The 20244-nt window shown below is 38.7% G+C and overlaps 1 protein-coding gene across 1 annotated transcript in view; it reads left to right on the top strand.

Annotated features, from left to right (window-relative positions):
• Positions 1–20244, top strand: part of FLT1 (fms related receptor tyrosine kinase 1) — a 171043-nt gene that overhangs the window by 46668 nt on the left and 104131 nt on the right. The window contains exons 4-10 of the mRNA XM_037527077.2: positions 5978–6102; positions 10043–10205; positions 10308–10444; positions 13297–13474; positions 14407–14524; positions 16248–16417; positions 16811–16970. Of these exons, the coding sequence (XP_037382974.1) occupies positions 5978–6102; positions 10043–10205; positions 10308–10444; positions 13297–13474; positions 14407–14524; positions 16248–16417; positions 16811–16970 (1051 nt within the window). The remainder of the gene's footprint in view (positions 1–5977; positions 6103–10042; positions 10206–10307; positions 10445–13296; positions 13475–14406; positions 14525–16247; positions 16418–16810; positions 16971–20244) is intronic.

Here is a 20244-nt window from a genome sequence, read left to right as displayed (position 1 = left end):
AAGTTTTGATGAGCAGCTTAATTTAGGAAAGAAATCACCTCTTTTTCATTTTTTCTCATATTTCAAATGAAGTATTTCACAATTGAGAAATTCTCTATGTGCACAAAGTATGTTCCACAACATGAAGACCTAAATGATATGAGAACTTTCATCTAGAGAGAATCCCCTTAATGGGACTGTTTGTCTCTTATTCTTTTACTTCATTCTGAAAAAATTAAAACCACATCCTCCTTTAAAATAACTAGGAGTCCTCATGACTGGGACTGAGAGGGCAAAGAAAATGAAGTTAACGGGAAAGGAAGTCAGAAAAAAATTGGTAAAAATCATAGGAATAAAAAAATACTAGCAAACAAGAGATTTATTCTTGAACCCTTTCTAAGTCAGAAATTCTCCTTACATTCTTTGGGTCATTCATTTGCTTTGAACCCAGTAGAACTCCTCAGTGATACCAGTGGGAAATGGAGTGGAATGAGGATGGCAAACTGGGGCTCTATGTCTGTGTACCTTAATGTGCCAGCGTGGTTACAGATTGCAAAAGGAAAAAACACATTAAAAAATAGATGTAGTACCATTCTGAGCAAGGCTCTGTTTGATCTTTCCTGTGTCTAAGCTGGCTTGTTGTCCTGAAGGATGACAGCCCAGATACTCCCATTGGATGAGAAAAACCTCATATTCTGTGCCAGTTTCCTGTCACTACTTTGAGCTCTAAGAGTTCAGAGAGGGGAGGGTGGCGTGACCTCTACCTAGCTGTGTGTTGGCAGGAGTCCCTGGTGACACTGTGTCTGCGCTGCTGGTACACCGGCAATCTTTAGAGCAGCTCTTCCTCACTCTTTCAACAACCAGCCAATTTGGTCTCAGGAAACCACTTTGCAGTGCTGGCTGGGTTTGGAAGTCATTTTTAATTTTCTGACAAAGACAAATGTGTCCTATGAGAGTAGTAAGTGGTTTTACTGGTGATATTAATGGAACCATGACCTCTTCTGTATCTATGGTCCAACAAAACAAAAAAATGTTTGTATAATATGTCAGGCAAGTTCATTCTTAGCCCTTCCTTGAAGCAAATTACAAAGGAAATATACTATTAATAAGCCCAGAGTATTGTTTGTTTGTGTGTGTGTTATGTACTTAGAGTCATATGCTCATTTGCAGACAGTAGATTTACAATGCCACAATTGTGATCCAAAGGATGTGGTTTGAATTGTATTGGGATGGACACAAATTAGGGTTCAGACATCTTTGAGCAGAATTGCAGTAGGCCTAATGCTGAAATTGGTATTGTTTTTTAAAAGGCCAATAGCTGTAGTAAAATTCGAGTGTTGGGAGGGCCCAAAGTGACGAAGGAAAAGGAGTTCACAGGCACATGAAATTAACCTCTTCTATTTTCATTTGGGATTGACATTCATTATTCTGAGAAATGACTACACTGATGTTTGCTATTTCCTGCAGGAACTTTTTATGCTAGTGGTCTTTGTTGAAGATGGTTGCTTAAAGAGACAGTAAATTAAATGTGAAGGATTTACAGTTTAGTTACATGAATTAAGCCATTTCCTAGTGTTTGTGTTTACCTCGGGACTCACAAGTGAGACAGAAAAATATAGACTCAAAAGAGGAAGGAAAGGAATGATAAAATCCCAATAGTCCCTCCCTGAACCTCCAGCTCAGCAATTTTATTTAAGGGAGGAATTTCATGCTAATAAGTGGATTCTCATCTCTGTTTAATTAATTCTTCCTCTCTGCATCTGCTACTACATCCAGTGGGTTTTCCTAATAGACACATAACTATTAACTGTGATAGTGAATTACTATTATATTGGACAACAGTCAAGTAAATCAAATGCAAAATTTTATAGTTTCCCTCAAGTGAAAATGAATGATATTTTATAATTTGAGATGTAGATTCAGTAACTAGAAATGTTATTATAAAATAATGCAAGAACATTCTAGACGTCTGATAAATACATAAAAAGGTAAATAAGAAGATAATCACAATATATATATAAAGCCTCAATTCAAAGATAAGTTTAGTGTAGTCATTTTATCTTTTTTCGTTATATTTTCAAGTATATGTTTTATTTATTTTTATAGTTAAAATCACAGGTGTAATTTATGATTTTTATATAGCTTAACCCCCTTCTCCCTTTAAGTACAAATCCCTCATATTAAGAAGAAAATTATCAGCTAATAAATGAGTATGTATAAATAAATAAATAAATATATATATATATATATAAAAACACACACTATTTGCCAGCTACCATTCTAAGTGCTATACATATATTGATGTAACCTTCATAGTAATGCTTCTAAGTAGATTTTACAAATGAGGCACAGGGTAAAATGCTTCGTCTAATGTCTCATAACTAGCAAGGGGAAGAACCAAGTTTCAAACCCAGCTTGTAAAGTGTATTGTTACCAACCATGATTTGTCCCCTCCTCTCCTCCAAAGCCTTGGAACGGCCCTGGTGATTGTCCTATTCAGTCTTCCTCTGATGCTGGACACTATGCCATGTTACATACTTACCCCTTCAGCATGTGAAAACCAGCCTTGGTGGGTCACAATACACTTGTTCTCTGAAAAAACTGTACCTACATGTCGTTCCCATCAGGGCCTCTTCCTCAAGAAAAGGAAATTGGATGTCCAGCCCCAAGGGTGGCTCAGGAGGATGACTGGAGGTCAGGAGAATCTGGCCTCCAGCCTTGACTATGCCCAATCAGGAGAACTGTCAGGGCACAGGGGAAATTTTCCCACTCCATCTGGTTTCTACTGAGGCTGGACAGATGAACAAATTAACATCAGACAGATCAGTAAGAGAAAAGGCCAAGGTTTAATAACATACATATAAAGAATTTTTATGGTTTTAAGTTCTAAAGAATAATGGTGTAGACTAGATATTTATCCTGCATTTAGGTAGCTGGGGCATCGAGGAAGGAGAGGGGAAGACATCACATGACAGATACAAGGGCTTACCTCATCCTTGTTCTGAGAGTAATGATGAGATTCTTAGGACATTTTCACTGATAAACCTACAACTGGCTGAGCCTCCCCAGAATGTATTTTTCTGTATCATAAAACGGGGAGCAGTGATTGCTTCTCTGATTAGTGAAGGAGTAAAACTTAGAACACTATGATCTCTTCTGCAATTAAGGAAGGACAGAGGACTTAGGCAAGGTCAAATCTTCTCATTCAGAAGGCGAGGGAGGCATCTTTAGGAGACCAGTTCTGAGAATCTTAAGGCGGTTTGGTTTCAGCACCTTCAGAACTCACTTTACCAACTTGCACCTGTTTCCTTATCTGTAAAATGGGGTTGCATAGTTATTCATTCTTTCATTCATTTAACACACACTAGACAGAGATGAATGTTTCCTATCCTCTAGGAATTCATCCAGTTACAACCAGAGAAGTAAACACCAGTGTTTACTTGAGTTTGTTTGTTATGAGTTTAGGGACAAATGCTCGGGATGTTGGGAAAGTGCCTAAGCTGGGCCTGGGCAGAGAAGGGTAGGAGAAGGAAGGGGCCAGCCTTTCGTGGCTTCTCAGGAGACAAATAGGACTTATTTAGGGGCCTATTGGCATATAAGGTGGGTTGTAATGAGAAGGTCTCTCTACAGCCCATTAGTGTATGTCAAACTACCCTGTCCTCAGCAGTGTTGGGGATATTTCACCACCCAATCTGTGTTCTTCTCAGACAGATTGGGAGAAAAGATCAAAATTTAATCACATATATGTGGAGAATCCACATGGTTATGAATTTGAAAGGAAATTGGAGCAGACCTTAGATATTTATCCCCATGTCCAAGGACCTGGGGCATCTGGGGAGGGGCGGGGGTTGGGCTTCACATGACAGACAAGAAATTTTCAGATAGAGAAGACATGTTCACTGATAAACCCACAACAGGATAAAACCCCCCAACCTACATTCCTCTAGGTCATAAAAGGGAGGCTGGGGGCAATGATTGCTTCTTTGAGTAGGAAAAAGGGTAGAGAACAAAAAGCTTCTAGGGCCTTCACTGCTCTTAAAATAATTTACATTCTTTAAGTAATGGTAATAGGCTCACTGGGCTTTGAGTGACCTTTAGTTCATACCAAGGTGAAACTTACAAGAAGAAGCATACTCTGGGCATATCGAGAAAAGTCTGTCTGATCCTTTTGGGGAGAGTAGGTTATAGCATGTCACTTTGTTACACAGCAGGGAGAGGGACACCTTAGAACCCCCAAACCTGCCTGCTCTAAACAATCTGCCATCCGCCGCATCAAGACAAAACATATAAGACCTTTAATGGAAAGGAACTTTAATACAATTAGTGTGCAACAAAGAGAAGGGAAAGAATAGTTTCCAAATCAAAATCAAGCACCCAAAGTTACCCATCCCCTCCTGGGTAAATGCCCAGCCAAACAGGGTTGGCCGAAAGCAGGGCCACAGAGGCCTAAAAGCCTGCCGCAAGTCTAAGGCATGCCCTGGTGAGGACCCATAGGAACGGGGCAGAAGGGAACAGACAAGTCCCTGAGGAAAAGAGCAAATCAAAATCAAGATAAAAGCTGCCATTGTTAACCTCCCCACAGTTCTCTCACCCAAGTCTGTTTCACCCAGTCCAGGACCAAGAAGCAAGCACCACTTGTTCACGTGTCTCTGTGCTCCATGTGCCTCCTCCAGGTCCCCTTCTGGCTCTCCATCCTGCTTCCTTCTCCAGTCTCCTCTCCAGCTTCTCTTCCCTTCTCAGCTCCACCCTTCCTTGGGTGGGGCCGGGAACCTGGAACCTCCCCCTTTCCTGGGGACCACTGTTACAACTTTGCTTTTTTTTTTTTTTTGGCGGAGGGATGTTGTATCACATTTCTCTGCATTTCACATCACATCGCCTTCCCCCCTCTATGAATGTCTTACATGCCCATCTGCACTTCTTTTTTTTTCAGTTCATTCTCCATTCGGCATCCAGAGTGAGCTTCCTATACTACAACAAGCAGGTCAGGCAGGGCTTAGTTGGTTCTTTCAGGCCCAGGTGGAGAATGTTAACCCAGGATGTTTTTTCCCCTCTGGGCTTATAAGGCTGGAGTCAAGGGGAGAGGGTGAGAATCCAGTAGCTCCTGAAGAGGTGGTTGCCTGAGAATGTCAATGAATTCCTGACAGCCAAGGCATATAGACTCTGAGAGCACATCTATAAAAGAACAATGCTCATTTTATTCCCCATAGGAATTATGGGAAGCTAAGCAGGTGGTAGGAATTCTTCTGGCCTCCGAGACTGACCAAATGCCACATATTTGACAGGTGGTATCTTGGTGAAGATTTAAGTCCTTTCCGAGACTCTGCACACACCTGCATACTTTGCTACTAGGCGTTATGGAGTGCATCCTAAGGAAACAGACCAAATAGACAATGAAATCCAAGCATGTTCAACATGGCCTCTGCCCTCCCCACTTCTCCTAATAACCTCTGACCCTCTCATTCATTCTTACTCCTCCAGGGCAAGTCCAGGAAACCTTTAAATCAGGCTTTTGTCATTCAAATGTTAATTCTCTCTTCAACTTGACACCTGCTTTACCTCTCTCTGCTGTCACCTGTGCTCCCAAGACCACTGACTGTTGTATCTCCTGCCCTTTGACTTACAAAGGCTCTGGAGGGCTCTTCCTGAGGCTTTTAGCATAACTGTGGGAAGAAATTTATGCAGAATATTCTCCTTTCTCTCTGCATTTTCAGGACATTTTCCCATAGTGGTCCAAACATGCCCACCCCCATATTACATTTGCATATTAAAGCATCAGGCAATAAGAGCTGAAGGCCAAAACCTCAATAATGAATTGAATTTTATTAGAAAAGCATTTATTTTCTAGGTAGGACCAAATTCACAGATAAGAATGTTAATGTATGGATTACATTAAATGGGAATGATAGAACTGGAGGTAACCATGTGCCTCACCCGCCACAGTGTCTAAATGGTCATAATACAATCATATTTATATATATTTAATTTTTTTCTCATTCAGATACAGATAAACCTTTCGTAGAGATGCACAGTGAAATTCCCGAAATTATAAATATGACTGAAGGAAGGGAGCTCATCATTCCCTGCCGAGTCACATCACCTAACATCACTGTTTCTTTAATAAAGGTAAAACAGAAAATGAGTATAATGAATTTGAAGTCATTTTATCTCTCTAGGATAATTTCACTGCAAATGTTCGGCTTCTTGGTGAACTTTTCTATAACGTCATTTTACTATAAAACCTGTTTGAAGTTATGCAAAGGCATGTATTTAAATGGAATAAAATGATAATGTCTTAAGCTTTCATTGATATGAAGAGGGAAAGAGTTAAAATCATGAACATTTTCCAATACTGCCACAAATCCAGATGTCTGTAATTGTGAGAAAAACCAATTCTGTCGCTTAACACAAATGAATAAATTGTCGGTGGATAACCCCAATTTTTGCTAAAGATAGAAAGAACTATCTGACACGGTTCTTGATTCTCCGGGCACTTAAGATCCTCACTGCCTTTGGAAATACCTCTTTTGGTTTGAGTTGGGAAGTTCCTGGCAACAAAAAGCTTATCTCCTGCTGATCATCCAAAATTGACCTCTGGGGAGTGCGGGTGGGGACAGGGTGACAAAAGCTATAAATAATAGTCTTCATATTGTATTATTATAAAGTTTGCTTTCAAAGAAGGAAAAAGATTTCTGCTAGACTCTAATGAACACAAAAACTAGAATGTGACAATCCAGATAATTCATCAGCAGTAAGAGTTAAGGAGTAGGCTGTAGGGACAGGAATGGACACGGTGCAGGTTTTCTAGGATCCAGCAGACTGGGTAAAGGAGGAGTCCTGGAGCCCTCAGTGGGTTTTGCAGGTCTTTTATTTAGATTACCAGGTACACGGCAGGTAGGGGTGTTGGGGGACCGGGAGGCTGGCAGGCCTCCCAGCCCCGAGCAAGTCTTCACTCTATCTGGGCTCTCCAGCATTCTCTCCGCTTCCCTGCTTCTCTGCTTCTGCTGGCGTCCCCGTGACGCCGCCCTTAAAAAGCACAGTCTTAGCCCAGGTGAATCCCATCTACCTATGCCCACACTCTATTTCAGGTGCCCGCCGTCAGTCATGCATTCAGGACCGCAAGGATCCATCATCTATCCTGATGGCAGGAGGGCAGAAAAGCCTGACATTTTTCCTTACCCTACATAGGCTAAGACAAAGACTTGGATAAAAACTCCCCAAAGGGAAAGCTGTACTGATTCTTGAAAGCTGAAAAGTTTAAGAGAAGTTAAGGCTGTCCCGAGAAAGTACTCAGCACTGCCCATCATAGACAGGAAGTGCGGGAAGGTTTGGGGGTGCTGGGAGACAAGTTATAAAAATTTGGCTTAATTTTAATATCAGCTACTGACCCTGAACCCTGAACTGTGGGCAGTGTGTCTCCCTGTCTTCTTCCCTTGTACTTTCCTGCGCTGTTGATTGAAGCCCTCACCATAGGCCATCAGAGATAGGCTGGGCTCCTATTACATCTGTGTATCATCTCAAAGAAATATGAAATCATTGTTTGTTAGCAATAGAAACACCAGAAGTGTCTCTCAACTGGTGGAAATAAAAACTGAATTTCCTAGGAAATTAGGTACTTCCCAGGACTTACCATGCCTTGGAACCTGTGTCTCGGAACCCAGACCTTGCTGTCTCCTGTGGTGTATTTGGTCTTGTGTGCACAGGAGGGAGTGGTCGAGAGCAGAGGCCAGGGCCACACTGCCTAGATTCTCCCCACTCCACCACTTACCTATTGGACAAGCCAGCAAGTTCTCAAACCTTAATCCCCCATTTGAGAGCTGGGAGTGATTATAGCAGCACCCAACTCACGTGATTGTTAGGAGAGCTAAATGAGGTCATTTACAGAAAGCACCTAGAACAGTGTCTGGCTCATGACAAGCCCTATTCAAGGATTAGCTATTATTACTTACCTAACAGTTTAATACCCACTACTTGATCTATTATCAAGTCATATTTTCAATAACATGGCATTACTCTTCCTGATGTCAGATAATTGTTATATGATTGTGATTAATATGCTACAAACCATGGAGACATGCAAGGTCTCTGCTTCATGCAAGCCTTTTTGCCCTGGTGCAGATTACTTATCTGTCAGAGGGACATCCTAAAATTCCCACATGTAACAATTTGGGGAGAAAAGTTAATTTACTCTGTTTTTCCACCTACAATCTATCATAGAAAGGCGGGGTGCGTGGAGGGAGGACATAGGGAAAGAAGTTTAATAGTTCTGACAAGGGTTTTGGTTTGACAGGTGTATGTAGGAAATATTCTAAACTATTACATATGTATGCTGATGTGAAGCTAACACACAAGAGATCTTGTTCTTCCATTCTATTGTTGTGGCTTTCTTCTAATTGGCCCTGCCCGCCTTCTCCTTTCCCACGCCTGCCCTCTCTTTTCCTGTGCCTATTTTGACAGAGCTGGAGGAACCCAGCTCAGCTGTCAAGACTGCCCATGCGTCTACCTCTGTGATACACACAGGGACTGCCTCAGATGACGAGCCTCATGGTCCTTTGCTATTTAAGCTCTTGTCAGCTAGAAATAAAATCTCTTTGTCTATTGAATTCTACTAGTGACACTAATAGATTACAGTAAGAGAAGCATTTTCGAGCTAATTGTAATATAGTTTTAGGTTGTGCTGAGAAAATCCGTCAGCAAACCTTGCTTTTTGTTTCAATACATGCTTGTTTTCACATATTTTTTAAGCATGATAGATTTCAACCCCCAACTTAAACTTTTCTGAGTTTTTTCCCTTAAGCGATTGCACCAATTAGAAGAGGTTTGCTCCCCATTAAATATAGAGAGCATTGCTAAGTTTATAGATAGACTCCTGATTCTAGAACATGAACTGAATCTTTCAGTTGCTTTCAGTTTTTCATAAACAGTATGAGATTCATCTCTACCCCAAGTATTAATCTGGCAATACCTCCCAATGTAGACAGATACACCAGGAGACAAGTTTTAGTCTCCTGGGATATAAATTTCTTCCATAAAATCATAAATCCCAGCCAAATTAGCTCCTTCAACAAGCAATATGAATTAATGATAAGGGGATAGAGTGATGTCAGATATACTTTTTAAAAGAAGATAGGAAAGACAAAACTTCCTTAGGGCAGTTTGGCATTTCCTTTCTGAATTGCTGTGGGAAAGTAATCTGGCTTTCTTTTGCCTTTTCCAACTGGAATGGTGCTCCTTCTGAGATGGGGCTGGCAGGCTAGCACAAGATAGTTTATCTGGGCCACTATAGGAAGCCATGACCCTGTATCAAGTGTAGCCCCAAGGCAGATTGTTTATATTGTGGTCTTTAAAGGTTCATCCTTAATGTCTAGAAGAAGGCATAGGGAAGACCCAAATCATGGATACTTTTTTCCTGTCTGGGATTACGTCTAAGAATCCGAGAGAACTACAGTAACTGCCTCTGGCCCCCACATCTGTTTGCGGCTGTCCTCACTGTCATCAGTCTCAGCTTCTGGGAGCTTCCCTCTGGGAGGCAGAGTCAATGCCCTCAGCCTGATAACCCTGGTGAATGCCAACTTAATGCCATGAATCTTGGAGGACCTGGAATTATTTATCACCCTGTGAACACAGCCACATCACAACTGGAGGGCAAGTTATTGCTTGTTACAAGTTCCAAATGATGAGACACATGAGGTAACCTGGCAGCCCCAGTGGAAAAAATATTAACTGGCTTCCTTATTGAGTATCAGTTTATGACAAGGATTCCCAGAGACCAAAGAGTTATGGGCTCCCGCTAGATTCTGACACAACAGCGAGGTGGTGTAGCTTGTCGCTGAGGCTAACAGTAAATTATAGCAAATGTGTACAATATCATTTGTATGATACAATTTATCAATAAATTTTTATCTTTCTACATGTGAAGAGAACTAAAGAACTGATGATAATAAACTGGAGTTTTTACCCCTACAAATGTCATTTTAGAGGAAAGCTGTGTTTTTACAAGCTGTTAGCTAAACGATATTGCCCTGTGCTAATACGATTTCCTGAAAGCCTGTTTCTTCCTTTTCAGTTTCCACTTGAGACTCTGATTCCTGACGGCAAAAGAATAACCTGGGACAGTAGGAAGGGATTTATCATATTGGAAGCCACCTACAGAGAAATAGGACTTCTGACCTGTGAAACAACAGTCAATGGACATGTGTATAAGACAAACTATCTCACACACCGACAAAGTGAGTGATGTTCCGAGGGCTTGAGCATAAGGCAATGTGCTCAGGGCTTATCTGCTTAATGAAAACTTGATTCTTAAAAAATGTTATTTCTTATGCTTACAGCCCATACCATCATAGATGTGCAAATAAGTACACCAAGCCCAGTGAAATTACTCAGAGGCCAGATGCTCGCCCTCAACTGTACCGCCACCACTCCCTTGAACACAAGAGTGAGGATGACCTGGAGTTTCCCTGGTGAAGTGAGTGAGCCATTTCTGTTTCTTCTATAGGACAGCATTTATTTTTAGCGCATAGAAGACCACTCGGTTTTTGAAGTAGGAAAAAATGAGAATATTCTGACTCCTGTGGCAGTTTTAGTGAATGAGAAGATTTGGGTTGGGCTGTGGGGTGTTTTCCTTTGCCTGGCATTTCATGAGTGTGATATGCATAGATATGGTCTTTTGATGTCTGGAGGTTTTGTTTTGAAGTGCATAGGCTGGTATTTCTATTGCATGATTCTGGATAGGAAAAGGAATTGTTTCCTCCCTGGAAAGTATTTTCTAGGATTTAGAGATGAGAGAGAAATTTATCACTCAATGCCAGACAGGCACTATCTTTTGTAACAACAACAACAAAAAGTTGTTGTCAGCGCATTGATTTAAGATACTAGCAGACAGTCAGGCACCTGATTGGCGCATGTTTGGAAAAGATATTACAATCCAGCCATCCCATGTTCCCTTTGTTAAGTGTCAAAGGAGCAATTCTGTTCTTTAGGAAAAATGAGAAGAATGGAGACAGAGTTGAACAGCCTTGTTCACATTGCACACCCTTGCAAAAATAGTTATTTTAAAAACATACAGATGGGGTATCTACTATAAACAGTTAAGAAACTTTTGACAGCTCCAGCCTCTATTTCTTGTGTGTCAGTAGGATTTATATAGTATATCCCTCAGATAGTCATTTGTTGAATCATTCAGATTAATCAAAAAGTTAACTTATTTGTGTATGAAAGACTAATGCATCCATCCCAAGTGAATGTTGTTTTTCATCGTTGTTTCTAGCTGGAAATAGAATAACTTAGCAAAAGATGAAAAGGTATAATAAGTAGGAACACACTGAGAAATCATCAGTCATAAAGCATTTTCTAGAAAGTGGTATTATTTCATTAAATAAAAGTGCTATGACTTGTAGCAATGTTTTGTGGGTTTTGATAGAAATCAAAATATTCTCTATAAATGCCAAGAAAGAAGAAACACTCATCCCAATGGAGTTGCTACCATAGTAAAGGTACAAATAATATGTCTGTTAGATGCCAATAGTCTTCTAAAATGGTGCTGTGCTTTAGAATTTTCTGCGATGGAAATATTCTCTATCTCCAAAGTCTAATGCAGTAACCGCTTGCCACATGTGCCAGTGGGCACTTGGACTGTACCTGTTGACTGAGGAACTGAATTTTTAATTTTGTTTATTTTTTTTAAAAAAGATTTATTTTTATTTATTTATACAAGCACTGGGTACAGTCAGAAGCGCGGGAGGGCGAGAGAATTCAGCAGAGTCAGAGCTGGGAGAAGAGCAGGCAGAAGGACCGAACTACACTGCTGAGGGGAGCAGTGGGCAGCAGGAGAGGTCTGTGCGCCCAGCAGTCAGGGATCGAACCGGCACTGCAGAGGCTGCGGGCAGCTTCGCAACCCAGCGCTCAACCGCTGCGCCACCGGGGAGGTCCAAATTTTGTTTACTTTTAATTTAAGTAACCACAGGTGGCTGATGACCACAGAACTGGACAAAGTGGTTCTGAAACACACATGATCAGTTGTTTTCCAAGACAGAAACAATACCAGTTACTCAAAGTTTGAATGAGTTCTCAGAGGGAGAAGGGGAAATAATAACTACAAAACTAAGATGCAGAAGTTCCTTAGTCTGTTATTTTAGGGAATGGCTTGAATTTGATAGTGATGATTGACATTCTTCTCTGTCTGGTTCCTACTACTGAGAATGAAGAACATGGCCGAAACATAGTGTCTGTTGCAACAGGGCAGTAAAAGGACAGGTGGGTAGAAGTTTGTTAAATGTGGTACAGAGGAGAGCAGAGGTCAAGACCTAAAGATCAGTTCTGGACAACTTCCAAAGTCTTTTTTCCATGACCCCTGGTGGGGAGGGATAAAGAGGAGGAAATAACATTTTGTGTTATAAAATGTAATGCCAAAAATAAAAAGAGGAAGGAACAATTAGAGGAAAGGGCAATATGATCTCATTTTCTCACCCAGGAGCAGGTGGGTCATTGTGGTGGAGTCCATCACTGGACCTCAAGACCACCCTGGTCTCCCCTGAGGTGAACGTGGGACAAAACCCCAAGTGTTATTTAAACTTATTGGTGGCTTTAGATGTCCCCAGGTTCACTCGGTATAATTTAGCAGAAATTGGCTTGGTTTGCTCAAATAGTGAAATAACAAAACTAGGGTTATTATACCTTAGTAAGTAGAGTCAGGGCAACTTACTTCTTCCCTATTTCTAGAAAGGAAGTCAAAGGAAACACATGGTGATTTACTGAGAGAAACGTAAATGTTAAAGATAACTGTTACCTGTGTTTGTGTGCCATACCTATGCCTAGAGAACAGATACTGTTACAGAGTTGTGTGTGCCTGAAGGAAGGCACTCGATTTATACTAAAATATCTGAGTTCCCAGCCTACTGTGGCCATGGTCTCTGCTGCTTCGGTTTCTTCATCTGCAAAATGGCAATCACAATAATGCCACTCTCACCAGGTTGCTGTGAGAAGCAAGGTATATGAAAGTCTATTTGAAGAAAATGAAGCGCTACTATATATATATATATATATATATAAATATATATATACACACACTATATGTGCTACTATATATTATATATGTACTATATATGATACGACATATACTATATATGCTACTATGTGTTAGAGATATATATCTGTCAGTCTTTTTTACCTGTTCATTACCCATCCAGACAAAGGCAGAGTTTCCAAAAATCTTGCTCTTAGGTGGGTTTGCTTCTCAGCATAAAATATCCATCTGAGATATGCTTTGACTTTAAATGTGAACAACTATTGCTTTTACATTTGTTGTACATTTATTTCCAGACAAATAGGAGAGCTTCTATAAGGCAACGAATTGACAAACACAGTTCCGACGACACCAATGTATTCTACAGTGTGCTTATTATTGACCAAGTGCAGAACAAAGACAAAGGGCTTTACACTTGTCATGTGAAGAGTGGCCCCTCTTTCAAATCTGTGAACACTTCAGTGCGTGTATACGGTGAGCAGCTCTGGCTATGCTTTCTAATCATTGTGGATCTGTGGGGTTTCATAAAGCAAGTAAATTTTCTCTAAAGCAAGAGCTACATTACTATGAATAACTATACTTTGTCTTTGTCTCCCCCTTGCTAAAAAGCGAATCACATTAGGTGTCTTTAAATCTTATACTTTTGACTTGGACAGTCTTTTCCTGAAGGGTTTATTGTGATTATTAATTGTTAAATCACACTGTAATTTTTTAATAAAATTCTTTATTGATTTAGCCTTTCATATAAGCAAAACATAAAAATGTGATCAATTTTGCCTTTGTTAGCTGGGGGAAATTTATCAGGGACTAATATGATATGCTAAATTATTTAGAATGGACGCTAATTTATCTTGGTTTTACCTGCATGAAATCATATTATTGCTTAATCCCCATGAACAAATTCTGTCTATACTTAACCTTCTTTATAATTCTTAAAAACTTTAATTCTACTGTTGAAAAGAAAAAACAGTGTAAAAAACTATAAAACAATTCTAATCATTGGCCTTTGTTAGTCTTTTGACTTTCTCCAGTTGATTTTTTTTCATAGCAAATTAGTTGTTATAGAGGCTTGGAGCAACTTTTTCTCATGAGGGAGCACTCATCTTGGCCAGGTATAGTTTTAGAAGTATCTTACTTTTTGTTATTGTGATATAGATATTTAAGATGTTCTGTCACCATTTTAATGATCTAGGATTTATAACCATTTGATTTAAACGTATTTCACCAGTGAGGGTGCTTTTTAAATCATTTTATTCATTAATCAATATTTGGGCTCATTGATAAACTTGTTCCTAATTCAGCTCTGTTAATTATTCATTGATCACACTCCATTAATGAGGCAGTCAATTGGTTGTTTTACATAGATATAGTCTTTGCTAATGTATTTATCACTTCTCCTTTCAAAGATAAAGCATTCATCACTGTGAAACATCGAAAAGAGCAGGTGCTTGAAACTGTAGCTGGCAAGAAGTCTTACCGGTTATCTACAAAAGTGAAGGCATTTCCCTCGCCCGAAGTCGTGTGGTAGGACCCTAGTTATTTTCCTATCAACTTAAGCTATGCTTTGGAAGTAGGAAGATGCAGGATCCCAAGGACTTGAATTCCTGAAAAATTATCAAGATAAGCTCCACAGATAGTAGTAAAGAGCTAAGAACTATGTTGATTTCTGGCTTGGAGCTGGAACTGATGATAAAAGTTGGAAAGGACAAGAAAGAATGTAACAGGATAGAGCAAGGAATTAAGGTTTTTTAAAATGATTTTTTATTGAAGTAACATTGCATTATAATATTATATAAATTTCAGGTAAGGATTAGGCTTCTTTGGGTGCTCATTTCAGCTTAGTCATTCCCTCACGCCGACTGAATTTCTGTATCTCTAAACCTCCCTATTATGTCAACATCCTTTGAATGGAATATGTTGGGCAATGACTAGCAAGCACCTTGAATATGTGACATGCTCTATTAACCCTGAACAAGTGGGTCCTTGTAATGAGGATGATAATTCTTTTAGTTTCTGCAAATAATTCTTATACAGCTGGGTCTTGTTTTAAAATTAAACACCCTAATATGGCAAGATTTATTCAGTTGCAGGGGTGGACAAGTGAATCTACTTGAATTAAGTTTATTTTGGCTAATGTTTGCATATTCAGAAACTCCATAAGTTTTTTTTTTATGCTAACCCGACACCTGATATGAAACAATGCTATCTTTTTATAATCTGTAACCATTTTGTTAAATCACTTTTAAGCACCAATATCTTTGGCTTGAGTCATTACATTTTAAACAAAGGAGTATGATACAAAACTGATTAGGAAAACAATCCTAGAATATAGAGGCACTGCCATTTTAGAATCCCCTCAGCCAGAGCTTATTTTGCTTTCAATATCATAGAATGTAGTGTTTGTTTTCCGTTTCCTCAAATAATTAATAAGGAATTAAAGAGAAAATTAAACTTAGTGCCATTACAGTAGAAAAGTTTATTTTTCATATTATCTAAAAAGTTTACTACTGAAACCATGCAAATAATTGGAATTTTAGATCTTTAAGAAACAGAAAATTTGGAGAAACAAGGCTCAAATAGGTATGTCAGCGCGGTATATACCATGGCAGAACCATGTCAAACATCTGAGCCTCCTGACTCCCGATTCTGTATGCAACTGCATGATGTCTGGGTGTTGGCTTATATTTAAGGTTTTTAAAAATTTACGTTGATCTCTTTTGCTTGTGAGTTTCGTGCCTTAACTATCTTCCTCAGGGTCAAAAATCTTGAAAGTCTTGATTTCACTAAAGCTTATGAAAGGGTGGGACCATTTATACAACTAACAAGAACTCCACATGAGACCACAATAGGAGTCTATTTTTGTTTTTATCTGGAGAAGTGATCTAGTTGATCTGACAATGGCCCTTGTAGTACTGATGGAGAATCATGGAAAACTCTAAAAAACAGAATCAGCCACTGCTTCTGGGTTAATCCTTAGTGACCAACATCCTTGTAGGTACATTACACCATCACTTTTCTTTCTTCCTTCAACTCACTTTTTCCTCTTTGCAATAAAGATGAAATATTTCCCAGGCTAAAAATCACACCTAGCTTTACTGAACTTAGTACCTCCACTTTTTAAATAAACATTGAGAATCAAAAGTTGCAGATTTATAAACTTGAGTTCGCAGACCTCAATGACAGTGTTGTGAAGTGATAATCTGAGAGCTCATGTGGAATGACTTACTGATCATGTTCTTAACCTCAGGTTAAAAGATGGGTTACCAACAACTGAAATATCTCCTCGTTATTTGGTTCATGGCTATTCATTAATTATCAAAGATGTAACTGCAGAAGACGCTGGGGATTATACAATCCTGTTGGGCGTAAAGCAATCCAATGTGTTTAAAAACCTCACTACTACTCTCATTGTAAATGGTAAGCTTACCATTCATATTTCTGGTTCTGGGTAGAATTAATGATCGTTTATAAGTCAAACATCAGTTTAACATCAAGAAAAGAAAGTTTTAAAAACCACAATGCCTCCATGATCACTATGTCAAGTGTCCTTGTGGTCTTCCATAAGCAACATGATATTTTATCATTATAATCATAAGATACATATCATGAAATCTATGTTTGAATGTCCTCAAAACACTTTCACTTTTAAAAAAATTGCATTATAATGACAAATTTAAGGATTTTGCAATTTTCTGTTCATGTGTTTTTTTTCCTTGACATCAAAATCTGTGAGGATGTGGTCCTTTGTGTTGCGGAGGAAGTCATTGGAACAGCTCTTAATCCCAGTCCTGTTCTTCATCTCTTTTCCAGTGAAACCCCAGATTTATGAAAAGGCCGTGTCATCATTTCCAGACCCAACTCTCTACCCACTGGGCAGCAGACAAATCCTCACATGCACCATTTATGGTATCCCTCAGCCTACAATCAAGTGGTTCTGGCATCCCTGTAACCATAGTCATTCCAAAGCAAGGTAGGGACAGCTCATTTCTTGAATAACTTTAAATACTTTTTGACACCTAAACTCAAAATTATTCAATGCACACAGATAGGAGTTTGCAGTTGAAACATGTAGCGTGTGTGTTTATGTGTATGTGTTCATATATGTATATATATATGATTTATTTTGTTCATTTATGCATACATGTAGCGTATTTTAGGAAAAGACTTTTCCTTTCCTTGGAAAGAGGTAGGCAATACGTACTCTTCTTCCTTACCGAATATACCATTTCTTACTATTTCATGACTTTTTCTCACAATTTTAGTAGCGTAGGGACAAAATTAAGGTCACTCTGGGAACTATTATTTGGAACTCCAGTCTCACTTTTCAGTTGAAACCCCCATCAAGACATTAGCTATGCCACTGCATCAGTTACTCTGCTCCTCCCATTTCTTACTGTGTAAGTGTTGGTGTGATCTGAAAACTCACCCACTGATGATCACAACCTTGCACAGTTTCCTCATGCTTTTCCATCAGTCTGAACAGTGCAGCCCCCTATTTTCTGCTCCTAAAGAAGCCCTTCTTTATCTTCCAAGGCTCAGCCCTTCGTTACCTTGTTTGGGAGAATTGCAATTTAAAAAAAAGTTTAAGAAGTAAACAAGACTTAATTCTACCACAACCAGATAGAAGTGGCTATTTGATTTTCTAGATTCTTCCTGCAATGCTGACTTTTCTTTATCTTGTGTGTTAATCTTTGCTCAGGGATATTATTCCAACAGTGAAAGTTATTGGTGAGTTGTGGAATTTCTGAGAAGTAGCTTTTCTACAAATGTCTGATTTCTCATCAGAGTATCATTTTCTAAGAATAGAGTCATGGAGAATTTACAAAGGCTGAACATCTTATTTACATTATGGATATTTAAGCCAAAAGAAAGAGATCTACTGAAATTCTATATTATTTTGCTAATTTGGGAATAATAGGTCTTCATATTTATGGGCTTATTTAAGAACTTAATATTTGTGCCAACCTAATGTACAACTAACTGAAAAGTAAATCATTTAAGCTATTAGATTTGGATTTATTAGAGTTTAATTTGATGGAATAACATAGCCTCTTATAGATATTTTAAGTGTTTTGATAAGAGCAAATCTGTAAAATTAAAATTCTATTCAGAAGTAGAGCTAATAACTTAGAAAATAACAATTATGAGTGACAGAACATTGTATTATAGTTAGGCATGAGTAATGCTAATAAACTATGGTTTGGGAATGAGGTCAGCTGAAGTGAAATTTTGTAAACATTACCTCTCTTTCCAGTTTCTTTGTGGCATATGGGATCTGTAATAACCAACGAAAACATGTAGAGAAATTTCTAGCACCTACACTACATTAACATTGCTCTTATCTTACAAACACACTTTATGCATCACCGCTATTCAGTAAAGCTTAGTACTTTCGACAAACTATTCATCACACAAATATTTAGTGAGCACCAACCATGTGCAAAACATAAAAGTATAATTTTTTAGCACTTAAGTTTTAATCATATGAGATCAAACATATTTGGTGATGACATACGTATCATATATATAGACTTGGGAATCAAGGAAATGGGTTCTATTCTTGGCACAATCCCTGACTTCTATGTGACCTTGGCCAGTTATTTAATCTGTGTTTCGATTTCCCCTTCTGTAAATGGTAACTGCCTGCTTCCCCTTTCCTATAATACACAGCTATTAATGAGTGAAATGAGAAAATCACTTAGAATTGCATTTTAGTCTTTCAAAAGTAATTGCAATATTTTCCTAATTGTTGCACTCTGAGATTACTTCTCTGCTCCTTATGAATTATAAAGCAATTTAATCTGAGGATTAACTCAGAGAATCCATGCCAAATTAGCAGAAAAATTCAACTTCTAGAAGTAGAATTGTTGTAAGAAAAGTCTGACATATAAATATACATGTTCTGTGGTATAGAAATGGCTCAATAATTCTAATATTAATAGTTACAAATTAAGAAAAAAATGCAGCAGCAAATCTACCATTGGTGACAATTAATATTCTTTCAATGCCAACCTGGACTCTTTTGTCAGACTTGGCCCAGCCCATACAAATGAAGGCATGATCATTCTTTGCCCAGTTAGCCTTAAAACCTCTAATTCTTTATTTGGTCTTTTGCCAGCGAGCCCTTTGAGGATGTGAAAAATGTAGCTGGATTCTCAACTTATGGAAGTTGGTAACTTTGTAAAGAAAAACTTAATAGATAAGCATAGAATCTCAAGAAACTTCTTCCAAAACTCTAAATTAGGTCATATCTGGAGTTTCACATAATTACATGCTTTAGAAGTTTAATAAAAAACAACATTCCTGTCCATTCTCAGTGACAATTCGTTGTCCCTTTTCTGAAACACTCTTCATCTGTCCCAGCAATAAAGTAATAACCAAGGAATCTAGAGAGAGCTGGCCACTCCAGAAGTAAATGTGGTTTGCCAGTTGTTTGTTTGTTTGTGTGCTTGTTTGTTTTGCGGGGTAGGGGGTAACCTACAAAATAAGGGAAAGGCAGAGGCTTCTAGGCACTTTGAGAAGGGATTGCCTAATTGCACTTCTCTATTGTTTATATCAGCAAATTGGCAAAGAAAAGAAAGCCTGAATCATTAGGGATGTATTAGAGAGAAACATAGTTTTGTGCATCACTGGGGTATGTAAAATTAACAGGATAAAAGCAAAACAATTGGTAGTGGTAGTTCATTAGAAATGTACTCAAGGACCCAAATTTAATTGACTGCCAGCAGGAATGTCAATTATTTTTACGCTGAAACAGTTTTATGTCCCACATTTTATTATCTACCTACAAAATGAAAGTTTTCACTCTATTTAAGCATTGAAAAAGTCAACATTTCCTGGGGGCTAAATGTAGGCCAGATGTTGGAGGAAAGTATAACTTAAGACCTCTTCTTTGTGAAGAAAGTGATCACTTACCTGGTGTTTCAATATTGATTACACTGCTCTTATCACATGCAGTTTGTATGCATGTGTCTCTCCACATGTATTCTGTGCAATGGATGTATGGGTATGCAGACTCAAGTCAGTCATGCTACAGGGAAAGTTAATTTGCCACAAATTGAACCTTGAATCTAAATGGGACTTTAAAGACCACTTCACCAAAGACCACTTTAGCAGGACTTTGAACTTGAACAAACAACTGAATAAATCTGGCCATCTTATACAGGAGGCTTTCATCCCAAGCCAAAAGTGAATGTTCACTCACTAATGAGAAACTTCTTGCTTTCTGTTATATAATTACTGGA

Source organism: Talpa occidentalis, unplaced genomic scaffold, assembly GCF_014898055.3.
Source record: "Talpa occidentalis isolate TD23 unplaced genomic scaffold, MPIMG_talOcc4v2.1 talOcc4.5, whole genome shotgun sequence".
Taxonomy (NCBI): Eukaryota; Metazoa; Chordata; class Mammalia; order Eulipotyphla; family Talpidae; genus Talpa; species Talpa occidentalis.
Note: the sequence above shows the minus strand (reverse complement) of the source record. Positions and strands in the feature narration are given on the sequence as shown.